At 44.0% G+C, this 25860-nt stretch overlaps 8 protein-coding genes across 11 annotated transcripts; 6 read left to right on the forward strand and 2 right to left on the reverse strand.

Moving 5' to 3' along the window:
• The first annotated feature begins 226 nt into the window (after window positions 1-226).
• On the forward strand, window positions 227-855 carry LOC122625906 (40S ribosomal protein S21). The gene is made up of 4 exons (XM_043805965.1): window positions 227-326; window positions 397-455; window positions 527-718; window positions 780-855. Exons 2-4 carry the CDS (start codon window positions 406-408, stop codon window positions 787-789), a joined length of 252 nt encoding a protein of 83 aa, XP_043661900.1. The 5' UTR covers window positions 227-326; window positions 397-405; the 3' UTR covers window positions 790-855.
• Window positions 856-1427: 572 nt separating this feature from the next.
• LOC122611786 lies at window positions 1428-13400 on the forward strand. Of its 4 annotated transcripts, XM_043785115.1 has the most exons (7): window positions 1429-1822; window positions 4314-4406; window positions 9752-10201; window positions 10265-10360; window positions 11184-11593; window positions 11666-12082; window positions 12183-13400. In XM_043785115.1, the coding sequence occupies exons 3-7, from the start codon at window positions 9767-9769 to the stop codon at window positions 12511-12513; spliced, it is 1689 nt and encodes a 562-aa protein (XP_043641050.1). In that variant the 5' UTR covers window positions 1429-1822; window positions 4314-4406; window positions 9752-9766; the 3' UTR covers window positions 12514-13400. The 4 variants fall into 4 exon arrangements, with proteins under 4 accessions (XP_043641061.1, XP_043641050.1, XP_043641035.1 ...); XM_043785126.1 differs by lacking the exon at window positions 4314-4406 and having other exon boundaries at window positions 1428-1822; window positions 11666-12086; window positions 12183-12305; XM_043785100.1 differs by lacking the exon at window positions 4314-4406 and having other exon boundaries at window positions 1430-1822.
• Window positions 13401-13579: 179 nt separating this feature from the next.
• On the reverse strand, window positions 13580-19436 carry LOC122611803 (interferon-related developmental regulator 2). Its single transcript, XM_043785140.1, has 5 exons — window positions 18563-19436; window positions 15963-16647; window positions 15633-15876; window positions 14261-14488; window positions 13580-14191 (listed from the first exon to the last, which is right to left on the reverse strand). Exons 1-5 carry the CDS (start codon window positions 18597-18599, stop codon window positions 14108-14110), a joined length of 1278 nt encoding a protein of 425 aa, XP_043641075.1. The 5' UTR covers window positions 18600-19436; the 3' UTR covers window positions 13580-14107.
• Window positions 14571-15591, forward strand: LOC122611812. The gene has a single exon (XM_043785152.1). It carries the CDS (start codon window positions 14686-14688, stop codon window positions 15538-15540), a length of 855 nt encoding a protein of 284 aa, XP_043641087.1. The 5' UTR covers window positions 14571-14685; the 3' UTR covers window positions 15541-15591.
• A 429-nt stretch (window positions 19437-19865) lies between the features above and the next one.
• On the forward strand, window positions 19866-22171 carry LOC122614219 (acyl-CoA-binding domain-containing protein 5). The gene is made up of 3 exons (XM_043788751.1): window positions 19866-20240; window positions 20362-21383; window positions 21791-22171. The coding sequence occupies exon 2, from the start codon at window positions 20364-20366 to the stop codon at window positions 21333-21335; it is 972 nt and encodes a 323-aa protein (XP_043644686.1). The 5' UTR covers window positions 19866-20240; window positions 20362-20363; the 3' UTR covers window positions 21336-21383; window positions 21791-22171.
• On the reverse strand, window positions 22031-23235 carry LOC122614228 (peroxiredoxin-6). Its single transcript, XM_043788762.1, has 3 exons — window positions 22875-23235; window positions 22623-22815; window positions 22031-22391 (listed from the first exon to the last, which is right to left on the reverse strand). Exons 1-3 carry the CDS (start codon window positions 23146-23148, stop codon window positions 22190-22192), a joined length of 669 nt encoding a protein of 222 aa, XP_043644697.1. The 5' UTR covers window positions 23149-23235; the 3' UTR covers window positions 22031-22189.
• A 190-nt stretch (window positions 23236-23425) lies between these two features.
• LOC122618587 (N-alpha-acetyltransferase 38-A, NatC auxiliary subunit) lies at window positions 23426-24028 on the forward strand. The gene has a single exon (XM_043795150.1). It carries the CDS (start codon window positions 23594-23596, stop codon window positions 23957-23959), a length of 366 nt encoding a protein of 121 aa, XP_043651085.1. The 5' UTR covers window positions 23426-23593; the 3' UTR covers window positions 23960-24028.
• Window positions 24029-24207: 179 nt separating this feature from the next.
• On the forward strand, window positions 24208-25858 carry LOC122618585 (geranylgeranyl transferase type-2 subunit beta). Its single transcript, XM_043795137.1, has 2 exons — window positions 24208-24988; window positions 25165-25858. Exons 1-2 carry the CDS (start codon window positions 24379-24381, stop codon window positions 25590-25592), a joined length of 1038 nt encoding a protein of 345 aa, XP_043651072.1. The 5' UTR covers window positions 24208-24378; the 3' UTR covers window positions 25593-25858.
• The last annotated feature ends 2 nt before the right edge of the window (window positions 25859-25860 follow it).

Raw genomic sequence — 25860 nt, forward strand, 5'->3', positions numbered from 1 at the left:
TACCAAGAGATGGGGTATAAATTAGTTTAAAACTATCATTATTTTACTTACAAGACTCCCTTTTATTATCATATATTTTTTGTTGCAGAGTAAAAATTATACCTTACTTATTAATCTAATGAGAATGCAAATATTTCATAAAATTTATATTTTAAAAAAATACTAAGCACTTGGCAAGCTGGTCACCCCAAAGAAAAGTACGCAAAACTTCCGGCAGGGGGCGCCACGCGCAGCGCAGCCAACTTCACGTCCAACTGTCATTTCTTTCTCTTTTTCGCCTTCACCGACGAGTTGCGGTCGCTAGATTTGTAAATTTCTACAAAAAAGTGAGTAAACCAGCACTGGCCACTACTAAAACTTGATAAAAAGAAACTAATTGTGTCCTTTACCTTTCAGCCCAATAAAATGGAGAACGACGCCGGTGAGAATGTTGATCTGTACGTGCCCCGCAAGTGGTAAGTAAAACACGTGTTCCCCGCGCAATTCGCCGAATGGATTACTGACCAACTGATACCCTTTCCTGCAGCTCGGCGTCCAACAGGATCATCCATGCCAAGGACCACGCCTCCGTGCAGCTGAGCATCGTTGATGTGGACCCCGAGACCGGTCGCCAGACCGACGGTTCCAAGACCTACGCCATCTGCGGCGAGATCCGTCGCATGGGCGAGTCCGACGACTGCATTGTGCGTCTGGCCAAGAAGGACGGCATCATTACCAAGTGAGTTTGTGCTACAGTTCCTGGAATGGACATTCAGTAATCGCCTTTCTTCCCTTTGCAGGAACTTCTAAGCGTGGCGTATCCATACCTAGATTTTGATTTGGTAATAAAGCGATTTCCCTTTGTAATTTAACGTATAACGTTTGCAATTGTGTTATTTACTTCTGGCGTAAACAATGGAATCAATTTTCGGTGGCACTTCAAACCGGGATTAAGAAATACTTTGTGTGCTGTTTTCCAATGGGAGTTTTTAGGAAATTACAATTGTGTTCTAAAGCACCAATTAATTTGCTACTTGGATAATTTCGTCTATGCTACAATAGCATTTGTTATGTACTACGACTATCAAAAAACATCAATCCTAAGTCTAAACACTTAAGTATTGCTGCTGGATCGAAAAACCGAGACATATTTAATAATGGCAAATCAATTACTGTTTATTTACCAAAAATAGAATCTTGTTGGTAGGTGTGCTAAAAATAATAATCAGCTGTAAGAAAGGTTACATGATTTTGATTGTAATCCAATATAAATATTCAATGTTTAATTGTGGTTTCGCAAAAAGTATAAACAAATTTTGAAACTTTTGCTGCTTAGTATGACCGTTGAACGAAACAAATAATTCCGATTTTGTGGGTGCGAATTTTCGAGAGAGCGATGTAATCGATAGTGCGATCGTTGCTTGGCCACCTCTAGTTCGGCAAACGTGGCCACACTGCAAGTCCAGAGCTCGAGTGATTTTCATCCCGTCGCGAAACGAAAAAAACAGATATATATTCAATTTGCGAGGCATAACAACCATTTTCCCATTCCTGGGGGCCAAAAGTGACGGTGCTGTTGTAGTTGTAGTAGTTTAGGACACAAGCAGTCGGCTGGTACGAGAACAACAAGACGATAACGGAATCCAATTGGAAACGGGAACTGCGCGTCCTTTAAAATATGTGACAAAGAACAACAAAGAGCAAACAAATTGTTTAGCAACTTGCCCAATTTCAAGTATATTTATGTGATGCAATAGCATAACCACTTTCCCATAAAAGCCACAGCAATCTGGACAGTATTAGGCGAACTTCGTAACTCGCATATTTCCGCAAACAGTACATGGTGAGTAGTTGCCTTTCTTATGAAGCATTACGTACCTATGTACAAATGTACATACATATGTATGTACATTGATGTGCACCCCAAACAAAAGCATAATAATCCCCTTACTTTTCGCTGAGTTTTCAATTCCCGCATTGTCGCGTGCTGAATTCCTGACTCACTAACGAGCGATTCCAGGTGCACGGTCCTCGGTGATAATCATCAGCACCAAATAGGTGAAAAAAATATATTTCTAATTACACTATCTATAGAATGTGGCGCTTAGAAGTGATTTTCGCAATTGTCATTGATTACTTTTATGTTGTTTCTGATATAAGTCTGATATAAGCCTCATAAAATTAAATAATATATTACAATATGTATCGTTGCCAAAAACCAACCCTATAGCCGCCAATAACAATATACAATATAAATAAATAGGGGCGGGCAATTGCTTACATAAAACCTTGACATTTAGGTGTGCTGCTTTGCTCCACTGTGCGCCGCCCACTTTCCGCCCCAGTGCACTTGCACCCAAATTGCACTCAGTTTGCACCGGGCGCCTCTCTCCCTCGCCCTCTCCTTCCCCCATACCCTGCTCTTTGCCGCGCCATTCGCCATTAGTAACGGCTTTCAAACATTCAAACACACAGACATGTGCGGCACCATGCACACACACACAGATACAAAAGCCCACCTACACTCACCCGAATTTGTTTTTGTTGCCTGGGCGCTCTCTTTGTTGTTATTGCTGCTCTCCCATATGATTTTTATCATATTTAGACACAGAAAAACGACGAAGAAGAAGGTGAACGTATCTACGTGTCCGCAAATAAATATCTTCTGTCTGTTTGCTTGCACTCAAAAGTTGATTGGCGAGTACAGGGAACCCTTGCTTTCAATGACAAACGGTCATTATAGGACTGGTTCGTTCTGTATGATGACTAAGATTTAAGGCACTGAATTCGTGGCGCAAAACTTTCTGATAAATTTGTTGTGATATCAAATCAAAAGAACGATTAGCGCAATTTGGCTTTTAATGAAGTTTTCTCTTCCTACGAATCGGTAATGTAAAACATTCCAATAAACAAACCGCAGAGCGAAGGCTCTAGAGAATTCGTAGCGATATAATGTATACCCAAAATAAAATATGCGATAAGCTGTGTTTAAGGTTTTGAAAAATATATTTTTACTTTTATTTGGAAGTTATTTTTTAATGAAGTTTTCTCTTCCTATGAATCGGTAATGTGAAACATTCCAATAAACAAACCGCAGAGCGAAGGCTCTAGAGATTTCGCAGCAATATAATGTGTACCGAAAATTAAATATGCGATAAGCAGTGTTTAAGGTTTTGAAAATTATATTTTTATTTTTATTTGGAAGTTATTTTTTAATGAAGTTTTTTTCCTCCTTTAAATCTTTATTGTTAAGCATTCCCATAAACAAACCGATTTCGCAGCGATATAATGTGTACCCAAAATAAAATGTGCGATAAGCATTTGTTAAGCTTTTGAAAAATATATTTTTATTGTTATTTTGTTTTTCGGTAAAATTTGGTATATTTCACTGTGTTTTCGTTTGAGATCTCCGTGTCGGTTCACTTCTCCAATCGACACGCAATGCCGAAGCATTTCATTTAAAAGTGATTCAATCAGTTTAATTGATTGCACTCGTTGTGTGATCTTTTAGGTAGCTCCATGAATAAGTAAATATGTCAATGTTTTTGTTTACACTCATGATTTGTCTGCAACGCTCGCAATTTTCCCGGGTCAGCGCAAGCGGTCAAATTCTGCGCACTTCTTTGCCAATATATGTACATTAATTCGCTTACATTGCTTACATTGATCACACGATTCGTATTTCCCAGTCGCGATGCCACGCGCTAGAAGGCAACTTTTCAGGGAAGGGGCATCTGCCCCAGTAATGTAGGCATGTAGCCTCTGAGAATTTCGAATGCAAATGTATTCAGGTAATTCCGTATTTCGTATTCCGTATAAATGGAAGCGTCGCCTTTTGGGTGGGAAAAGCTGAGGAGACGCGGTAGGAATTCGGCTTGTTTGTAGGTTAAATTTTGAGCTAATTCATTAACCTTTTTCAAGGACTTTGGGACTCAACCCCTTGGAAACTACGTCTTGGGATTCTCAAGCGTTAGATGCTAAATTTAATTACGGTAAAATGGACTCAAAAGATTTGTACCACAGTTTGTTTCATAGGAATCACCTTGAAGGCTCTCGAAAGTTTGCAATTTATATAAGGACATCAATGGATTCTTTACGTAGCTTCAGTGTTACGATAGACCACTTCTTAAGCCATAAATTATACATAATTTGGTTATTACCACCCTCTTGTTTGTGCCCTGTTTAGCTTTCTTTTGCTTTCGAGCGGCCTTGTGGGTGACTTACTCTTGTTTTATTTTCCGATGGCTCAGCCTCTGGACTTGGGGCTTAAATATTCACTTGTGACACACATTTGGCAATCGAGTATATGGCTAACATCAGCGCTTCTCTTTCAGCTTACGCTTAGCACAACTTAGTGGGTCACAGTTTGCACTCATATTCCCCCCAAAATAGGGCTCCAAAAACCGTAGCGCTCAAATGGATACTTTGTAAGTACCTAGAAACAGGTGTTTGTTACCCCAAAAACCATTAAAATCGCATGACTTGTTTATTTTGTACGTAATCTGCATGGAAATGTATTTTTTATAGTAGTTTCAAGTTTTGCTCGCTGATTTATTACAGATGTGGATAAACAATTATATAGCAAATTGCAAAATCGATTGAGCTAAAATATTTATCTTTGCTACCCCGGAATAATGGCCGCGTCCATTCTAGGATTTGCGTAATATCTGAAATAATAATGCAATTACGGCAGGCATTAAAAAATCGTTGGTCATTATAGAATTTTAGTGGTTTCATTTGCAGTATATTTAAATTATACCCGGTCTGGGTATGTCGTCATAATGCGCCAAATTGTGAATCAAAATTGCAGATAAAGGTCAGCAGCACTGACTTTTCATTCGTATCTATAATAACTTCGAAAACAACGACATTGATAGGAAACCCAAGTTTCGTGACATCATAATTACCTACTAGTAATGTTTTAAGGGGTGATAGGAATGGGCGCCGCTCTACTCAGCTATCAAACTTAACTATCTTTTGGTAAATTCAATTAAAGTGTATTTTTTTGCTCTTGTGAATCTTAAATGTTTACTAGGAATTGAGTGCAACACGCGCTTTCCTCTGCACATGAATCACCTTGCAATTAAATCAAATGTTGTTGTAAATTACAAGTGACTCACGCCCATCATAGTTCAAAAGATACTAGTTAGTCATGCTATTTAAAGTGGTAATAACATGGGACAACTTTTCGGAAAAATGGCTTACATATGAGCCATACTATAATATTTGCAACCCAATCAGAATCAACCGCATATAAGCTGACAATGTTGGTTACTGTCCACGTTTAACTGGCTCCAAACCGGTTGATTGCCGGCTTTTATATAAACTGGAAGAGCAAAGCCTCAGCAGAGACTTTGTTCGCTAATATATGACAATTTTTGTTTGTTCGCTTTGAGAAGGATTTAATTTGTCGCGGCTTTCCACAAAATTGGTTGCAGAATATTCATTCACTCCATAGTAGACACGATTAGCAACTCGAAAGTTTCACGTTTCATGGGCTCGAATAATGCCTGTGAGATTATTTCGTTTTCCCTTTAATGAACGCTAATGACGGCTAAATGGAAATTAATTGAGTTATGTGCGCCGAACTAGCAAACTTTTTTTTTGGCTCCTGGGACCGCTTTCCAGTTAATTCAGCCTTAATTTGAAGGTCGTGAGCTGGCATTTCGAGTATCACTCGGTCATTTGATCAATTTATTATCAATCAATTCAACGAGACGCCTCACGTAGGCCGAAAACAGCATTTAAAATTCAAATATTCTTTGGCTCGTGTCGCAGTTGTGCAATTTTCACTACCTCACTTGAACCGAAGGCAAACCTTTGAGTATAAATAAGTTTTGCTATCTCAAGGAATTAGCCGCTCCTTCCTTGTTGCCAAATTATAGTCCCAAAACTTTCCTTTCTTGACAACTCGCCCTTTCAGCCAAATGGGTATCATTATTCGTTCAGCGGTTCTCAAGCACTTACTATAATTTTGTTTATGGGCGTAACGGACACGCCACTTCTATATACATTCCGTACTTTATACTTTATACTCTCTACTTAATACTTCATACTCATGGCGAGTGGAAGTCGCAGCAATTAGTAGCTTATTAAATATTCTATGGCGGGAGATTCACTTATATGTATGTACATACGAGCACCTTAGAAGCGTAATCAAATTAAAATTACCATGCATTATTTGAGGCACAATTATGGCGACGGGCGGGCCAAATGGCGTGCAGTCCAAAAGAACGTACTCTAAAGTGGGCTAGACCCTAGACCCAAAACCCAGTGAAAACACGGGGAGTACCTGCTTATAAAGCCTGTCGTGACGTGATCAACATTATGTGTTTGCACTCTCGGTGCGTGTAAATAAAACACGGCAAACCCACAACGTACCGCCGCCAAGCGTTTGTTCAACCAGAGGCCCTGAGCTTGGAATCCATCTATGAGCTATAAGTAGCTCCATCTATATCTATATCTATTTGAGTCTCTCCGGAGAGCTACAAACTACAAGCTGTGAAAACCTGTTGAAAAGCACTCAGTTGCGGGCGTCGGAAAACTAGTTTCGCACACTGAGCACTTTGTACCTTTCTTTTTGTGGAATAAAAGTTGTTTAGGTGCTTAGGTGCAGGGGAGTCACACTTTTGATTAGACAGCATGGGCGGGTTAAACAGTTCAGCTAAGGTACCAGAGTTAGTAGAAGGAAATGTTTCTTATTCTTATAACCACATATGTATATAATCGCAACTGACAACACAATGAGTTAAACACTGTATTGTTGACTAACAACCATAACTCTTAGCAGGAACAACTAAGTGCTTTGCACTTGAAGTTAATAGTTATTAAACCAGCAACTTGTTTGTATAATTATACTTCCGTTCCGGCTGCAATCGCTGTTTAGAAATAATTAATGCTGCAATAGCTGTTTAACAATAATTAATGCCTTCCTGCATCCATGCTCACTTACTCACTGGTAAGCCATTATGGAACTCAAATATTCGATCGCAGGAAGCATTATTTGCTTAATTGCTCAAAGGGCTAGGCTGTTAGTCCAAGTGGCGAATTGAATTTATTTCCATTTCCCAAAACTGACGGGTGGATAAAAAATGGGGAGAAATTTGCTTGTTTGTTTATGGATACATTTATTAAGCCCAAAGCGGACGAAGCGCCGACTCGTGATGGAAATTAATTGCCGACTTGCTGGTGGGTTAATAAAGAATTCGAGTACGCAGCACTCGAAGAACTCGCGGTAGGCGATACCCACTCAAAAGTGCGAGTGGAAGAGCACCGGAGAGAGGCGAAGACGAACTTTGAGTGGCATATATAGACTCACGACCAGGGAGGATCGGCTGTAAATGTACTCACTTCAGTCTGAATACTTTGCGAGTCGGGCGCTGATCGTACGGATCGTTCGGATCATTTGTGTCTACTAACTAATCGCATATGTGCAGTGGCTGTCGGGCAACTCATAAATATATCGCGTATTCTGTTTACTTTCTAGTGCTATTTTCGTTACAATACGAAAGAAGATAGTGCTGACCCGGAATATACATATATTTATACATACAAGCTAAACTATTGGATATGTCCGCCGCGCGCCTGCATTTTCTGGTTTCCCATGGCGATCATCGCCTGTGCCACCAATGAAACCGAAAGCGAAACGCAGAAAACGCATTAAATTTATTACAATGGTGGGTGACTTTAATCGCACCAACTGGGAATTACATACGTGTATTTCAATATTTCCGCTCTAATAAACATTCGCTGAGTGCCACAGGCATTGCCCTTTGACCGAAACAATGACAAACAAAACACAAGTCAGGCTATGCAGGCAGATGTTTCCTTATCATAATCCAAAAATATTTCAATTATATTTAATTATGACGTAATAGAAATTATAGCCCAAAAATATAGAAGAGTGTTACCTGGAAAATTTCAAAGTAATCTTGAAATACTTCTGGAACTATGCAAGTTTCTTATCACAAAACTCAGCCAATACAATTCTGTTATATAGTCAATTAATCATAATTAAACTAAGGGAAATTATACTAACTTTTAAGTGAATGAATCATTGAATTTGTATTCCCTATAAAGTACAATTCCTTTTAGCTGCTTTTAGTTTTTAGATAAACTTTTCTTCTCCTGTGAAAAAGCTCCACGTTCTTTTTTGTGAAAACGCTCTCTAGCTCAGTTGGCTTTGTCTTTGACTTTTGACTGGCTTTATCTTATCGCCAGTTTGTCGCCGTCAGCAAAAAGCTAAACTAATACGCTCGACTAAAATGGAAAAAACAGCCAAATGGGTGTGCAAATGCATAACCTTAACACCTTATTTATGATTTGTTAGCAGACTCACTTTATTATTTGTTTTCGGCCTAATATGGATTTACCAATATGGCAACACATGATTTATGAAGACATTTCCGTCTACAAAGTTTCCGCTTGTAGGATTAATTAAATAGAAAATCGACAAACTTTGGACGAAAGTAACCCTTTTCTTTTGGCATCTGTGCGATGAGCAACACCTCCAAAAATAAATTTATTTTAGAGCCCCGATAAACATTTTAGTATAGAATCTTTTGTTTATGATTTGGGATTTGCTTTCTCCCAATTACCTGTAAACGTTTTTCCACTGAACCAGCAGCACCTAATAGAGAGAAACTTTTTCAAAGAAAAACTTCTTATCAATGATAAAAACACTTGCGCTCAGTGGAAACCAGCAAATATATTGGCTGTGACGGCCACAACGACCCCATTACCATTAAAAACCAATTTAGCAATTAGCGCAAAAAAGGTTTTTCAGCATCACTGTGCAATTAATATCCCAGTTAATGGGTAATAATTGTCGGTTCACTTCTTCCTACCCTGTGCACTCCGTATGTGGAAATTCATCAATGGGTTTGATAAATCCACATGGAGAAGAGCATTTCAATTGGTTAATGTAGAACGACAGCTGAATGGAATTGCAGCTTGTAGCCTGTCCCAATGCTGGATTGTGGATTGGTTTTATTTCTGTATTTCATTGTGTTATATTGTGGGTGTCAAGTTGCTGGCAGGCATTATTATCGATGCCCCAGTCTCTCGCCATTTCAGATGTCCCTCGTGTGCCTTTTGATTGATGGACGGTCTGGGCTGTGCCGGCTTAGAATCGTTGCTGGCATAATAATGCCAAGTGCCAGCGGGCCCAGTTTGCCCACTTCGTCCATTTACCCTCTTGAAATATTCCTCCGTATGCCATCAGCACCCTTGGTGGCTGTCAGTTGTGTGTTTGCGGTTGGAAGGGGTTGATCCATTTCCATTAACGTATTTGTTTTGAGTTCAACATATCCAAGATCGCAGATATTACACTATTAACAACTATACCACTCTGAGTTTACTTAATTCGTTTCCTTTGTTGTTAAAGGTAGATGTGTTTCTTTAGCCATATTTTCCAGCTTGTAGAACACAAACCGGTAGTTAGTTATACCAGCTAGTTGTCAAGCTATTTCTTCGATTGATTTATATTTCCCCTGTGCATGCTTTGCAAGCCAAAGAAAGCAAGATACATTTGTAGACTACCCCTAATGCCCCCATTGCCCTGGGTCGGCTGTGCAAACATTTGCATTTGCTTTTAGAGCTAGCAGCCGCCCAGACAACGAATTCAATGTTTATTTAAATGACACCCGTTGGCTCCACGCGGCGGGCATCTTGCTGTTAGATGTTTGTTGGTTTGCCCAGTTGATCCAGCCAAGCAATCGATTTGCGCCGCCTCGATGTATTAATTAAGATGTCTGTTCGCTCTTATTTGCAGTTGATTTAGCATAGGATGCTGCCCAGCCTGGATACCTTAATGCGTTGCTCGAAGCGAGTTCTGCAATCGCCGCTGGAGGCGGCGGCCAGCCAGATGCGGAATGGGCACAGCAAGTCGGCTGCCGGGGGCATTTACGGCCCCTTTACGCCGGACAACGATCTCAGCTGCTCCGGTCGTGGCGATTGCGTCAACAACACCTGCGTCTGCGACATTCGGTACGCGGGCAATGAGTGCGACATCTTCAATCTGCCCTACTACGCCGGAATCTCCACCGTCTTCTACGTGGTGGCCCTCGTCTCGGTCATCCAGCTGCTCATCTGCATCGTGGCCGAGTACCAGCGGCTGAAGCAGCCCTCCGTACTCCGCGCCTGTCGCATCACCACCCAGAAACTGCTCTACTTCATGGTCTTTGTGGCGGCCTCGTTGCGAGGTGCCTACTTCACCACACCCGTAAGTAAAACTAATCTCACTTTGATCAGACCGTTTAATGTCATGAATTCCCTTGCATTTCAGCTGGATCTGCAGCCACAATGGGCCGTCACCCTGATGTCCGCCTACTATCCATTGCTCATGACCTGCGCCTCGCTGATTGTCTGCATGTGGGCCGAGGTGAGTTCCTGATGAGAGGGAGAACAAGATGTCAGCTATAAGTGGAAAGTAGGGAAATGCAGCGAAATCCGCAGGGATCAAGCATAGCCTACTCAACCTGAGATTAGAAAATTCCACCTAGTTGTGGGCTTTTAAAATGAGATCTCTGCGGTATCAATTACTTCTGTTAGTCATAAGCCAAAGATTAGATTCTAAACTTGTAAACAACTATTACATAATAATACCTCTTATAATTGCGTCCGATATCTTATGTCCAGCAATACTATACGAAAGCAAGCTCTGCAATATTTCACTGTATTCGCATCCCTAAGCCTTTATACACTTTAGATACAGATAACGTATCTTCGGTGCTACAAAGTTTTATAAATTTCGGTGATAAGCCAGAAGAACTAGGCAGTATTTCAAGTCACGAGTCCACCACTAAGTTAAATAGTAATCAGCTAGAAAATGGCGATTGAACGGCCGCCTGACGTAGCCGTATTGGATCGCACCCGAACCCTGAGAACTTACAGAACTGGGCTGGGATGTGAATTTTTATTATCGCGCAAAGTGCGTCCAATTGTACTTGCCATATTTCGTATCTAACGAATGCGCGATAACGAGTCGAGTGCGAATGTACCGCAACTCGAGCCAATTTCATTGTGTTTCGCACAACGTATCTTGGGGCCTCCCGATAGGCCGGCGCAATTAATTAAGCTGTGAGGCGAGCGTACGTACATTGGCACTTGATCTGGAATATAAAAAGTAATTGCGGGCGAACTTTTAGGGGTAACCAAATCGGCGCATGGGTACTCATTCACATTTGCACTGTTCGCCATTGCAGATCTTTCACCTACGCGACATCCGCTGGGAGAAGTCACAGTTCCTGTCGAAGAGCTTCCTCGGCTTCGTGGCCTTCAACTTCTTTTTGTACAGCCTCTTTGGCATCGAGGTCTTCAACTCGCTGATCAACTCGGAGCGTCGCGACTACGCCCACATCTTCAACGGATGCTATGCAGTATTACTGCTGATCGTGGTGGTCTTCTTCCTCATCTACGGCGTGGAGGTGTTCTTCAAGCTGCGCGGCGGCTTCGTTTACGATCAGACGGGCAAGATCCTCGGTCCCAGCGAGGCGATTGTGAATGCCTCCCAGTTGCATCAGTCGCGTTTCGGACTGCTGTCTCAGGCTGTAATGCTTATCGTGATCGTGGGCTTTCTAACTTCCGAAACTTTGGGCGACTTCTGGAAGGCCAAGTAAGTAGAGGCTTTTAATTAGTTTTGCAGCTGCGAATTTCACTAAAAGCTTTTCATTTTGCGACTCCAAAGGGTTCCTGTTAACTCGCGCAACTGGCATGACATCATTTTTCGCATCGCCGAGATCGGTGTAGCCCTCTGGTTTCCCTGCTGCCTTTGGAACTCGATGGCTCCTGAACAGCTCTGGATTCTGAATCCCCGCAAGCTTTTATCCCGCCAAATCGATCCATCGATACCCACTCTCAATGCGGAGACCAACAAGCTGTCGCCCGAGGAGGGCCAGTCGTTTTTAACCAAGAAGGATTGCTGGATCTGCTACGACTCCGATAAGCCAGAGCCCCTCATCCAGCCATGTCGTTGCACTGGCGACGTTAGCTCCGTGCACCACGAGTGTCTCAAGCGCTGGCTGGTGGAGAGCTGCAGCAATTCGGAGGCCCAGTTGTCGTGCAAGGTCTGCGGACATCCGTACGAGATCGAGAAGTCCAAAAAGTAAGTGCCATTTTAAATGGGTCACCGCGACATGGCAACTTAACGATAAGGATTCCTAATACTCATGTTAACTAACTGATAACACTTCTTTTTATTACAGACTCGAATGGGACAAGGGCTTCACCATTCAGCATTGGTCCAAGACGGTTATACTGATCACCCTGATGTGCGTGACCGGAGCCACCGCCTGGGTGGTGATCCAAATGTACGTCGATCCGCTGGTGCGCGTGATGACAGTGGGCATCGCCGTACTCATTGGCTACGTGTGCGTCAAGTGCCTGGGCGAGAACACTGTGGTGGCCTATCAGCGGGCCAAAGTCAGCTCGATCAACATCGTGACCAGCTCGGAAACGGAGAAGCTGCACACCATTTGCGAAGAGGTCAGCGCCAGCACCTCCGCAGAGGCGGTTCGAGCGGGAGCTGCGTCCTAAGAGGCTATCAGGCACAGCAACCAGACACATCAGCTGAACTTACAGACATTACAACTTACTTACCTAGTTTAGCATGCGTTTTGCACAGGTTTTGCTCAATGCTCAATTATTAGTTTACACATCACACGCGAGGTGGGTTATAGCACCCGCCTCCCTATCCTCAACCGTGTACATAGGTTTAAATCTTTAGTGAGTAGCCAGAAGAGTAGCGAAAAGCGTTTCGATTAGCGAGTCAATTTTGTCTCTCAAATTATCATGCAGATTTCCAGAAGCAAAGTGTATTACAAGAAGCCAAATATTATGTAGAATAAGTGTAGGTCAGTATCAATTGCGGAACCGAAACCGAAACAGAAACGAGAACATCCTGAGATTATGATTATGAACGCGTTGCCAAGTAGCCTGAAGTGCGAAGAAGCTAAAAGATAGTGCTTCGATGCGCCAGTGAGTCAGTCCATGCTGATCTATAGTTTATAGTTTTCTTTTATTTACAAGTAATTTATTAAAGCATTTTGATTTCCTCCATTTCATTTTCGGTTTCATCCATGGATGCAAACAAGAAGCAAACGAAACACGAGTACTTGGCGAATATTAAATTAAGCAAAGATGTTTTTTTAATTTGTATTTGATTGGAATACGTTTCTTATTACACTTTAAGTTTACTCCTTAAGAAACTGATTTGTATAAGCTGCGCCCATATATACATACACACGAACATATATAATATATATATATATATTTAAATTTTATTGTAGTTACTACACAAAATTTGTCAAAGCAAAGAAAAACAAAACAAAATCCACAAAAGAAAAAATCCAACATATAATTTAAGTTACCATACAATTTTTGTGATAAAACTAACAAATAAAATACAATTTATAAAACTCAAACTTCCTGTGTTTTAATACCCATTAGAGTTTGCTGATATCACATTTGCTGATAACAATTTAGAAGTACGCCCAACGATTCTTACTAATTGGGGATGTACCACTTTCAATTCAAAACAGGTTGAAATAAGTGGTAACAAGGAACCAGAATCTTTTCGTAACCAGTAATAATGCACTTCAAGTAGTTTTCGTTTAAGCCTAAACTTTATTTTACACTTATTTACTACAAAATATATGTGTTTGTATAGCTTACTTATTATGCATAATAAAAGCCATGTCAAGTTATGAATAACTTTTTAGCAGCATTGAAGCAGAACATGTTTTTCTACACTTGTAATTTAAAAAGATCAACAACATAAGAGGTTAACCCAAATCGAAAAGCGTACAATCGCAGTGTTAATTTAAATTCACAAAGTAAAAGATCCAAGCTGGAGCCAGCAATGCACTTACTGATAAACCACTACTGTGCAAGCAATAAATATTTAATAATATTTAAACAATGGCTCCAACGCGTGGTTAATAAACTAGAGAAATTTTGCAGATTACACTGAATTATCCTAAATTTAGACTTAGTTATTCAGCTTTGGCGACGCTTTGCCTGGTTCAAGCTAAAATTAGAAACAATTCAACTAGTAAGTCCAGAGTTGGCTAACGGGGTTTGAGATGGTTTTTGGGGGTCAGTGGATGGGAACAGTTCGTGGAGTACAGGTTTAAGTGACGACGGCCGATCGCTTGTCGCGATTCTTTCCACGTGTTATGGAGCGTGCCTTGAATGCAGCAGCATTCACAAGGTGCTGAAAGGGCAAAGAAAATAAATATGTTACTACTTGGAATCAACGGACTCAACAATTCAATCAACTTACCCGCTCCAGTTTGGACGGCTTGGCCTTGGCGTTGCCATTGATGCCGGTGTTCGTGGGACGTGGTCCCAGCTGGAAAATGTCGCGAATGAACTCGTTCTCCTGCAGCTGCGAGGTCATCCCGGGACCCATGACCGTGCACAGGGCCGAATACTGATGATGGATGGACCACGAATCTAGTGTCAGCGACTCGGTACCAAAGCGAATGCTAATCTCCGGCGAAATGTCCTCCTGCAACGATTTCAAAATAACATTAAATCAAGCTAGGCTATGAGCAAATATTCTAATCTTATTTCGTACAATTCTGAAATGTATCACTTTTAGTTTTTCTTCCAGCTAAACCAGACAAAATTTCCAGTTTAAAACTGAAACCTAGAAAAGTACTAAAAAAAATTCTCTATTTTGCAGGTTTTTAAAAACTTATCAAGATGATGCTATCAACCTATCAGCATGACTATGTCCCGCCCAATGCCAAGCGGTACGAGTTCCTCACGCGGCCCAGAGGCGCCGAAGCCAACATTGGTCCGCAGGTAAAAGAGTGCGAGTGCATCGACGAGTCCAAGATCAAGATGCCCCCCAATGCGTCCAAGGACTGTGGTGGCGTGGAGTGGACGGGCATAGCGCCAATGGGAAAGCTGGTGGATCCGCGTATCATACCCACTCAGCTGACTCAGGACCAGGTGGACAAGATGGCCTTCTCGGCGGAGTCGAATTGCTTTAAGCTGCAGCCCAACCGCTTCCTCAAGATCTTACGCACAGTCTACCCGGATCTGTACGAGCGCCTAAAGGTTATGCCCAAGGAGGAGCTGAGCCGCAGGCTGGAGACAAACCGCATGAACACCACCTATCAGATCGATTACTGTGCCATGAACGAGTACCCGGAGGGTATTTACGAGAGCCTTAAGACGGAGGACGAGTCTAAGAACACCAGCAAGCTGATGAGCGAACGTGGACCCTGCACTGAGTTCCGTTCGAACGTGATGAACGAACTAGAGCGCGAAGCGTCCTCTGGCTACGAGATTTCCAACGACGAGTGCCAGAAGAACTACAAGCCGTTCAAGACCAGCTTCTCGGACTCCTCGCAGACCATCGAATCCGGCAGCAGTTCGCACTGGAACTCCGCTCCAACCACGTACCGCAAGGTGCCGACCTTTAGCGAGTACATGGACTCGATTAGTCGCAACGGCTGCGTCATCATGCGCAACAAGCTGCACGATCACTCCAAGTGCTTGGCCAAGTACTGCAAGCACGAGCTGAAGTTCACTTGCAATGACATGAAGTAATCGACCGTAGACTAGTGCATCTCGAATAAATATATGTTACACCTAACCCAATCCCATTGTTTTTTTAAGCGTAGCTCTAGTGCAGAACTCACCTCTAGGTAGCGCAGCACATCACGGAAGGTTGCACGCTGAGCCTTGCGATCGCGCTTGGCGCGGTACTTATGCGAATCTGTGGCCAGCTGCTTGACGGCCTCCGACAACTCAGCGATGTCGTCTTCCAGGAAGTCCTCATCGTGGGAACGGCCCGACTCCAGAATCAAAGCAATGGTCTCGCCAGCGGCCATGCGCACGTCCAAATGTGTAGATTGCAAAAGACCCAAAAACTTCTTAATAGATCTGCAAATTGTATAAATAATTAGAGCAATAATTTAAGCATTCAATTGTCCCAAACAGTTTTAACGGAATTTGGTCTTTAAACTTACGGGAACATGTTTTGGCCAGTGGTCATCAACGAAACAAAATCTCCCGAAGGTATAAGTGTGAGTAAGAGCCCCCAGGCGTTCAAAGCCTCTGCATGGAAAGTGCCAGCCTCGGCAGTAACGGATACAGGTGTCTTGTCATCGCCACGCAAATAGCTGCCTGCGAAGACGGCCTCGAAGCACTGCATCAGCTGCACCAACTCGCCGACATCCTCGCAGCCCAGGAAGCTGAGCAAGCCCAGAGCTGTGCAGCACTTGGCACGGGCATCAAAGCCCACGGACTTGTCCTGCACGGTGTTCAACAGGAACTGATTCATCGCCTTGGAAATGCCCTCATCGCCGCCCATTTGGAGCACCAGAAGGGGGGCAAGTCGTGCGCCCCACACCTGCTCCTGGCCCTTGCCCCGACGGATGCTCTTCTCCACGAAGTCCATCAGGGTCATCTTGCGGTCCTCCACGAAGTCCGGCATGTAGCGGTGCATGAGGAGTTCGCAAATGGCTTGCAGGGCCTGCACACGTGTCTGGGCCGACTTCTCGGTGGCCTGCTCCAGGGCCTTTTCGAACTTCTCCTCGAAGCGCTCGTTGGCCAGCTCGTCGGTGGCCTCCGAGGATGCGACTTCGGAGACATGTGAGTAAACGCTCACATTGTCAAAGGACTCGTCCTCAGAATTGGAGTCGTTGGTGCGGCCTGTAAGAAATGATAATTAGTATGGAATTTAGAAGTAAGTAAACTCGAAGCGAGTTATTTAAAGCTTATTCTTAAATATTTGATATGTAAATGAGACCTCTAAGGGTTTTTCTATAGCTATCATATTCCACAGAGTGCTTACTTGCACATTTCTGGAATTCAACGAACCCATTGGAGTGTAAGCAAAGCATTTATGCATATATTTAGCAAAAGAAGAAAACGATTTTCAGAGCCCTAATGTATTTCTTGTTAAATGGAGTAAAATATTGGGACCACCCTCGTGCCAGTGCCCACATTTCCCCTCAGTGACTGTCAAACCGGCTGAAAAGAGGCATCAAGTTCTGTCGTCTTCGAGCAGCTTTTCAATTGCTTGTGCACTCATTTAGATGGGGAAATGTATATGTACTGAAATTAGAAATTCAATTACATGCTCTGCCACACAGCAATGACCTTCACGACAAAACAGTTCGGATGGCAATGTTGTGCAACAAGTTTGCTTTCCATCTTTCGCTGTTTCACTTTGTTTGCTGGCCAACTGCGTCGAAGAAAACCCGTCGTAGACCACAACTTTCATTGCGGCGATTTCCCAGCGCCTGTTGTCAGTTTTCTATTTGGGGCAAGGTAGTTTCCGCCTCGTGTTTTTTGCCTTTCACAAAAGCTGCGAGCGAACTACAAACACACAGGCATGCGGTAACTGCGCGCTAGAAAAACGAATCAAAAGTAGTGGAAAACAGCTGGTTTGGCTTGAAAGTTGTTTGGATTCGATTCGGGTGAGTAAACCATCTGTGTTTTGAGAGAAACCAATGCATAACACAAAGTTGCATAAGTTTTTAGGTCACATACTTAGGTACTTAGATGAGAGGAAAGTTCCCTGAAAGTCATAGCTTCCGCGTCTTTGCTTTTAATCTAAATGTTTGGGAATAATTGTTAGATAAGCATAAGCATACCCTGAATAAACTTTTGGATCTTACATTATATAAATAAAAACTAAGCTTAACACAACTTTTAAATAGAACGCATAACATATTGATAAGAACCCTACGCCCTACGAAAACATACCCACTGATACCCTGCACTGAGGTATTCGGTTATTGGCGTGACTCTGATAAGCTGGCATTGAGTGTTTACATACATATGTATGTATGCTTGGCCACGAACAAGTAAGTATACATATTTATATTTATATACAGCTGCGTTCAAGATAGAAATTTAAGTTGCTTGCAAAGCATGCTTTAAAGCAAAGAAGCATGCAGATGCTTACAGTTTTTAACTAATGAACTTAAATTAAATGTCATTTAATAATTCAACGGACAAATACTGTGGTTGTATGGTTATTATTTTGGGTACAGCTGTATATATATATTTGTATATATAATAAGCTACCCGCTGATTACTTGTTGTTGCGCAGCCAGCTGAGCGCGTAAAGCTTTTTGTGCCAGCACAGCAACAAAACGAAAATAATTATTTCATTTTGAGGGTATTGCCAAACAGGTTGTAGGCAGCAGAGCTTCCTTCGTTTGGAAGCCAACGAAATACACAAAACATTGCACGGTATTCGTTAGTCAGTGCATGACTAATGCAAAGGTCAAACGAAAAGCAGCTGTGAAAATTTCCCTACACTCGCCGACAAAAACCGAGCAGTACAGCAATTACTATTTTTACCTATTTTTACATCTAAATCGCCACATCTACATCGCCACAATTATAGCTTTTGATTTAATAATTTATTGTTAAGATGCGCAATTGAAATGGTTTACTAGAGGAAACAACTGCTACTTTTTGAAATAACAATGAAAAACCCCAGCCTATGAAGCCAATTCCATCACACAGGTATCCCATAGATACATATGTGTTTGATCTATCTCGCATTTTCTTCCGGTGCACACCCACACACTCGCTTTTCTTTGTGACTCACCTCTGCCTGCTGCTGATTTCTTGTTGCGTCGCGGCATGTTGCTGTTGTTTTTGCGTTGTTCAGGTATTTTGTTGTTTGAACTCGTCGACGACGTTTTGGTTTCTATTGTTTGGCCTGCTGTTTCAAACACAAGGTACGAAACAGAAAAAAAAAAACAACCGAACAAACAGATGCTTTGTAGCCGAGTGTCCTTTCTTCTGTTCTTGGTCCTCCAAAGATGGAGAACAGGCGGCGAAGTCTACACGACGGCGAAAATGTCTACACTTTCGTTGCTTTGGCGGCAACTACTGAAACGCACGTGTTGGTTCCGATTTATTGATTTTGATTTTGTAGGTTAGGAAATTAAATTGCGTTCTTGAGCCGAGCTGTCTGGTTTTTAATCTTTGTCTTTCTAACTCGAAACGTTGCCGATCAGGACGCACCTATGCAAAAACTTTGGTGCTTCCAATTTTTGGCGATTCTACACGACTGTCTTTGCCGTTTGCAATTGTTCAACTCCGATCGCGATTCTTGCGGCCGTATCTTATATATAGTCTGCTGATTCTGATGGCTCTGCTGTGGCCTTTTCTGCTGCTTGGCGTTGATAATACAAAAATGTCGTACTCCGGTCGTCGTTGCAGCAAATTTCATGTTTAATTGCAATGCGTTCACTTTTCTCCGCGCTGGCAGACACTCCCACTCCGCCCTCAGTTCGCAGTTCTTGTGAAATCGAACCGAATGCGCTGTATTTCGATCTCTGGTGTTTCGATTTTGCTATTTCCGATTCGGCCAGTGCTGGCGCTACGCGGACTTTACGTTGGCAGCTTTCGGAAAGCTCTAAAAATAATGCAAATAATTAAGCACTTAATTCGATTGCTGATTTTTACGAAATGAAAAAGTGAGTGACCGTATGCGCGAACGGCGGAAAATACCAAGAATAGCGGTAAATTCCATGGAGGATGGCAGTCTATCGCTCAGCCGATAGTTGTTTTTCAATTTTTATATGTAATTTTGGACAACTTTAAATTAAATTTACGTAAAATGAGGCTAAAAATAAATAGAACTAGAAAATATGAGTTTTTAACATTGCCAGTTTTTAAGCTTTTATGTCAAATATTTATTTATTGAGTCAGCTCATTATAATACCTATAAAGAAATCCCCTTTTATGTTTTATTATTCACCCCATTGAAATATATTGTTCAACTTATTACAACATTTTTATTTAAATTGCGATATTTGCGCGGTTAATGTAATCTAAAATGCCATCTCTATGCTGCACCTGTGTCGATACCTTTGTTGCAGCCCTGCGCCACCCGCACACATGCACACTCACACGTACGCGCTCAGCTATTTGCAGAGAGAGTTTTCTGGTTTTTGTTTAGTTTTATTTGATTGCAACTCGATTGGAACGCCAGCGGCTGGCGCAGCGCACAGTAATTTAACTACGAGGTCGATAAGAACGGGGGACTAACTAAAAAAAGCTCCAGCCGATTCGATTCGAAGCTCAGAAGATTGGACTTCAGAACTCGAACTTTGGCACCAGAGCAGCGCATCCACGAACGTCGCCCCAAAAATTCATGAATGCCCAGCAGCGGATTTGGACTCGGATTCGGAATCGGAATCAAAAACGAACGACAACAAAACAAGGGGAAGCCGAAATTGGGGTTTGCAACACCGCGGATTGCACACAATAATTAGGTAATTTGTAAGCGACGTTCACCTGGGCAAGGTGAACTTGGCACCGTCTCTATATGGCAGCCATCGTTCATGTGTATCTTATCGATCGAGTGCCCTGGCTAATCTCCGGATAATCTTGCAGGTATGGCGGCGATTGAGGAGCGTTTCCAGGCGGCAGTCAATGTGATAAAGGGCCTGCCCAAAAATGGGCCCTACCAGCCCAGCACCAGCATGATGCTCAAGTTCTACGGGCTCTTCAAGCAGGCCACCGAGGGAGGACCAGATGTGGACAAGAAGCCCGGCTTCTGGGACATCGTGGGCAAGGCCAAATGGCAGGCATGGAACGACAACCGTCACTTGACCAAGGAGCAGGCCATGCAGCGGTACGTGGAGAGCCTGCAGGAGATCATCGAGACCATGTCGTTCACGGAGAACGTGCAGAACTTTGTGGGCAGCCTCGATAATCTGGGGAACATCAGTCTGGACGAACTGGAGCTGGTCTCGCCCGGCATGAAGGAGCTGGCCGAGTCGCACCCCAACTCGCCGTTCCACTCGCGCACCAACAGTCCCCAGCACGGATCCAGTTGCAATGGCGAGCCGGAGGCTCCGACGACGGAGGCTTCCGCACCACTGGCCACGTCCGAAAAGATAAAGGAGAATGGTCACAGCTCGGCGCCACTGACCAATGGCTATGGGCCTAAGTCAACCTCAAACTACACACAACACGACTCGCACAATTTTACGAGCAACAGCAGCGTGGCCATCGTGGAGCCCTCAGACGATGAGTACGACGATCCCTACGATCTCAGCCACGAGTTGACCCAGGCGATTTCCCAGAACACGGACCTGCTGCGTCAAATCCAGTCGGCTATCGCGCGGATGAACAGCGATGTGGGTGCAGTGCAGCAGCGCGTTCGCAGCCTGGAGCAGTCGCTCAACGAACTGCGCAGCGGCCAAAAGGCTGCGAAAGGAACGGTGGCCCAGCCACGATCACTGCCTGCATGGTGGCCCTTTAGGAACATCTCCCCGCTGTGGTTTGCCGTCCTCGTCCTGTGGCCTTTCCTGGTGAGACGGTTCGCGCGAATGCTCCAGTCCACGCCGCAGCGCAGGCACTGACGCAAGAAAACTATACTTGCGGAGGGCGAAACATGTGGTAGTTAAATTGTAAGTACAACGCCACTGGACAAAAGCAGGCATACACTATCATTCCGACCTTAAAGCGAGTTGTTTATGTTTGAGAGGAATTCCCGCTAAGTTTCAAGAGCATCGGGAACCTGTTTCGCAGCGAAAGCTTTTACATCATACATTATTGTACATATTTGCATTTCATTAGCATATTCAAGGAAACGATCTGTATGCAAACTCAGATTGTGGAATATCTCTGAGTATTTGAGCAAGGGAAAGTGCGCAATCATCTTCTGTTTATACTTATTATCAGTTATACATGTTTCCAATTAAGAGTTTAAGTGAATGATTGAAAAAACAGTACAGTCAGGTCCCGCTCTTCTTATGAATACTTACATATTATTTATTTCACCAAATTTAATCCCATATAACCCTTTTCATTTCAGTTATCTTCGGTTACGGGCACGAGCTTGGTCTTTAGCTTTCTTCTGTCCTAGAAAGCGCTTCAGTTATTGTACAGAGTTGGCCTTATTTATACCCTTCTTACCCCATGGTTATCCAGTTGCAATATCTTTACCCTCTTTTGTACACGTCTATATGTATATTGAATGTATATTTATTTCGTACACACAAATCGCGACCTTTTTGTCACATTCCCCATCTGATTATAGTTTGTAAGTCGAATGTTTTGGCACTATTGTCTAGCAGAAGGCGAGTTTTAGCAACCTGAAAGCGCCGCTCTACTAAAAATACGGTTGTAAGCGTATACTTTATTGTGCATTATTTGTTGTTAATTATAATTTTTGTAATAAATCGAAAAAGTGAGAGCAGACGCTTGTCATCATTTAAGGCTGTGGAGTGATCCGCAGATAACTCTTTCTGGAGGGAACCTCAATGGTTTCGATGCCATCGGGGAAGAGCTTTGGAACGTCCTCGGCTTTGACGGTTGGCAAGACCATGCACTTGCCGCCCTGTTTCCAATCTGCCGGCGTGGCCACGCTCTTGGTTTGGGTCAACTGAAGCGAGTCGATCACTCGAAGGATTTCACTGCAAAGGAGAGAGAGAGTGAAATGATACTTATCGGATTAATCGTCGTTTAGATATAAAATTAATGATATACATTAAACAAAGTGGATCCTAATTTACATCCATCGTTAAAGTTTAGTTTTCAGCACTTATAGTTCATTAAACAATTATCTGCTAATGCAATTAAGTGCACGATTGGTTGCTAAAGAGCATTACGGACTAATAGATAGTAATGATGTTAGATGTACCCACTCAAAATTGCGCCCAGTGGTGGCAGGATAAAGGATGGATAGACGAAGCTTCTTTTTCTCGTCCACTACGAAAACGGCTCGACACGTGAGGGGAATGCCCTCAGCATTGATTTCGTCCTTGTCCAGCATATTAAACTTGAGCGCCAGTTCCCTCTTGTCATCCGCAATGATGGGATAGTCAAAGGAGCTCAGCTCTGCGAACAGAAATGCCAATTAGAATAAATCCTGACCTGAAATCACAGACCAAACCCACTGCCAAAGCTCTTGATGTCCTCGATCCAGCCCTTGTGCGATGCCACGGTGTCGCAGGACAAGGCAATCGGCTTGACGCCACGCCTTTGGAATTCCGGCACCAAAGCCGCCACCCGCGACAATTCCGTGGTGCAAACTGGTGTGAAATCCGCCGGATGGGAGAACAGAATGGCCCAGCTGTCCTGCATCCAGTCGTAGAAGTCGATCTGTCCCACGCTGGTGTCAGCCGTGAAGTTTGGGAACTGATCACCGATGTTCAAAGCCTTTCCGGACATGGTGGATATTTAAAAAGAATAGGAGACGAAATCGGAGCTAGAGATAAATGCGTTACAAAATTGCCGCAAAATGTAAATCAGCTGATTGGGCTAGAGTGCCCGCCTCTTTTATAAGCTCAGCAGCCAGGGATGCGCATTATAAAAAGAACTGGTTTTCATATGAACATGTAAAAAGCTAATTTCTTTGTGTTTAGTTGTATTACATTTAATTCGCAAGCTTTTGATAGCAGTGTTTTAAATCTAACATATTTCCTTTGACCCAAGCAAACGAGTGGATCACATAGTTTTAAATTTTAGTGAACTGAAAAGGGGAGCCAGTGAACCAAACCACTCAAACTTGCTTTCAGCCCTGGCCCCTACACACACATACACAACTCACACAAACGCGCAGTGTAAACACAATAAAGCAAAGAACTTCTCGTATTTATTTATTTGGATTTGGACCATGACAGACCTCAGCATCAGCGGCCAGCAGGTGCTGCCCCCGCCCACATGCACACCGGCAGAACCCTTCCGCATCACAACGAACGCCCCGCACCAGATGAACGACGCCAGTTTGACGCCAGGACGCAGGAAGCTCCAGAAGTGGCTGGGTCGCGTGCTGCGGATCGTAATTACCGACGGGCGCGTGCTGGTGGGCTTCTTCAACTGCACGGACCGGGACGCCAACATCGTGCTGTCCATGTGCGCCGAGTACCTGGTGGAGGGCCAGGAGCCCCGGCTTCTGGGCAACGTCATGGTTCCCGGCCAGCACATTGTCTCGCTGAACATCGACGAGCCGGATCCAGAGTCCAGCCTGCTGGTGCAATAGTGTCCTAGTGATTCCCGTGGATCTTTCGCTGTTAACAATGCTGTTCAAATAAAGGATTTCGACTTCAAACTTTGTGTTTTTATATTTAAAGCTTATCATTTCTTCATCTGGTCTTCGAACTGTGTCCAATATTTGTGTTTTTCTTCAAATGTTTTAAGTTCTTTTAAATTTGACTGCACCCTTGGGCGGGAGTAGAAACCCCCACCCACTACGCCCCTGCGTCGATCAGCTGTTTGATAAGCCACCGCCGCGTTGCCAACCACCGCGCAGATGAATCAGCTGGGCTCAATTTATTTCGCTTGGTTATTTGTTTGCTCGCAGCACTATTCCTGCCAATTAATTGAGTTAATCAAGCGAAACAGCGCGCGGAAGAGGATCTGCCTGCCACCCGATACGCATTCAATTGAGACCAATCAGCGATGGACTTCACGACCTTCGTAAAGCCCTCAAATGGCGGCAGCGGCGGTGGCGGTGATGCGGATGACGGCGGCCAGAAGCTGCAGTTCTGGAAGCATGTGGAGTACATCGAGAACCATGGGAAGCAGGAGGACGACTACGAGTACTGCATGACCGAGTTCCTGCGCATGTCGGGCATCTATTGGGGCACCACCGCCCTGGACATTATGGGCCAGTTGGAGCGCCTGGAGCGCAAGTCCATCATCGAATTTGTGAAGCGTTGTCAGTGCCCAAACACCGGCGGATTCGCTCCCTGCGAGGGCCACGATCCGCACATGCTGTACACGCTGTCGGCCATCCAGATCCTCTGCACCTACGACGCCCTCGAGGAGATCGATCGCGAGGCGGTGGTGCGTTTTGTGGTCGGACTGCAGCAGCCGGACGGCAGCTTCTTCGGCGACAAGTGGGGCGAGGTGGACACCAGGTTCAGCTTCTGTGCGGTGGCCTCCCTCACGCTGCTCGGCCGCATGGAGCAGACCATCGACGTGGAGAAGGCGGTCAAGTTCGTGCTCTCGTGCTGCAACCAGACGGACGGCGGATTCGGTTCCAAGCCGGGCGCCGAGTCGCATGCGGGTGAGTCACCACCTCTCCTGTCATGCTGCCAAAGTCAATATCATTTCAATTGAAACTTATTAATCTTCTGGAAGCTAAAAGCTCGTAACATATAGCTTGCATGTCTGAATTCATTTCTATACACCTTTTCCTTTAGGCTGTTGACATTATTACTTATAACTCTCAATTTAAACCAGGGCTCATCTACTGCTGTGTCGGCTTCTTCTCGCTGACGCATCGCCTGCACTTGCTGGACGTGGACAAGCTGGGCTGGTGGCTTTGCGAGCGGCAGCTGCCCTCCGGTGGGCTTAATGGACGGCCCGAGAAGCTGCCGGATGTGTGCTACTCGTGGTGGGTGCTCGCCTCGCTGACCATCATGGGCCGCCTGCACTGGATCAGCTCGGAGAAGCTGCAGCAGTTCATACTGTCGTGCCAGGACACGGAGACCGGTGGCTTCTCGGATCGAACTGGCAACATGCCCGATATATTCCACACGCTCTTCGGCATCGGCGGCCTCTCGCTGCTGGGACATTCCGGCCTGAAGGCCATCAACCCAACGCTCTGCATGCCGCAGTACATCATCGACCGGCTGGGCATCAAGCCGCAGCGATTGCCGCGGCCATGAGGGGATTCCTGGACTCCCTGAGCAGCAGTTGTAGCCAATGTGTAGCAGCAGACCTCTGACGTATTCCCACGCTAGCCCCTCTTAGTTTTATTTGTAAAAAGACCGTAATTCCAACGCAGGAACTCATTGCTCGACGCCCATTACTCCTTCTCTTCGTTGCGCATTTATACAGGATGTAACCCCTCGATAAGCTATTGTTAATATAGTAAAGAGATTCAGCAATAAACAAATATTTTATCTTATCCAGCGAAGCCAGCTAGAAATCACT

This window comes from Drosophila teissieri, chromosome 2L (assembly GCF_016746235.2).
Source record: "Drosophila teissieri strain GT53w chromosome 2L, Prin_Dtei_1.1, whole genome shotgun sequence".
Lineage (NCBI taxonomy): Eukaryota > Metazoa > Arthropoda > Insecta > Diptera > Drosophilidae > Drosophila > Drosophila teissieri.

Coding starts and splice junctions, on each gene's coding strand:
- LOC122625906 (XM_043805965.1), top strand. CDS start 406: ATGGAGAACGACGCCGGTGAGAATGTTGATCTGTACGTGCCCCGCAAG. Junction 456..526: donor CTGTACGTGCCCCGCAAGTG/GTAAGTAAAACA, acceptor CCTTTCCTGCAG/CTCGGCGTCCAACAGGATCA.
- LOC122611786 (XM_043785115.1), top strand. CDS start 9,767: ATGCTGCCCAGCCTGGATACCTTAATGCGTTGCTCGAAGCGAGTTCTG. Junction 10,361..11,183: donor TTGTCTGCATGTGGGCCGAG/GTGAGTTCCTGA, acceptor TCGCCATTGCAG/ATCTTTCACCTACGCGACAT. Junction 11,594..11,665: donor GGCGACTTCTGGAAGGCCAA/GTAAGTAGAGGC, acceptor GCGACTCCAAAG/GGTTCCTGTTAACTCGCGCA.
- LOC122611812 (XM_043785152.1), top strand. CDS start 14,686: ATGATGCTATCAACCTATCAGCATGACTATGTCCCGCCCAATGCCAAG.
- LOC122611803 (XM_043785140.1), bottom strand. CDS start 18,599: ATGCCGCGACGCAACAAGAAATCAGCAGCAGGCAGAG. Junction 15,877..15,962: donor ACTGGCCAAAACATGTTCCC/GTAAGTTTAAAG, acceptor TACAATTTGCAG/ATCTATTAAGAAGTTTTTGG. Junction 14,489..15,632: donor ATGTGCTGCGCTACCTAGAG/GTGAGTTCTGCA, acceptor AAATCGTTGCAG/GAGGACATTTCGCCGGAGAT.
- LOC122614219 (XM_043788751.1), top strand. CDS start 20,364: ATGGCGGCGATTGAGGAGCGTTTCCAGGCGGCAGTCAATGTGATAAAG.
- LOC122614228 (XM_043788762.1), bottom strand. CDS start 23,148: ATGTCCGGAAAGGCTTTGAACATCGGTGATCAGTTCCCAAACTTCACG. Junction 22,816..22,874: donor GGACATCAAGAGCTTTGGCA/GTGGGTTTGGTC, acceptor TTCTGTTCGCAG/AGCTGAGCTCCTTTGACTAT. Junction 22,392..22,622: donor ACCACTGGGCGCAATTTTGA/GTGGGTACATCT, acceptor TCTCCTTTGCAG/TGAAATCCTTCGAGTGATCG.
- LOC122618587 (XM_043795150.1), top strand. CDS start 23,594: ATGACAGACCTCAGCATCAGCGGCCAGCAGGTGCTGCCCCCGCCCACA.
- LOC122618585 (XM_043795137.1), top strand. CDS start 24,379: ATGGACTTCACGACCTTCGTAAAGCCCTCAAATGGCGGCAGCGGCGGT. Junction 24,989..25,164: donor GGGCGCCGAGTCGCATGCGG/GTGAGTCACCAC, acceptor AATTTAAACCAG/GGCTCATCTACTGCTGTGTC.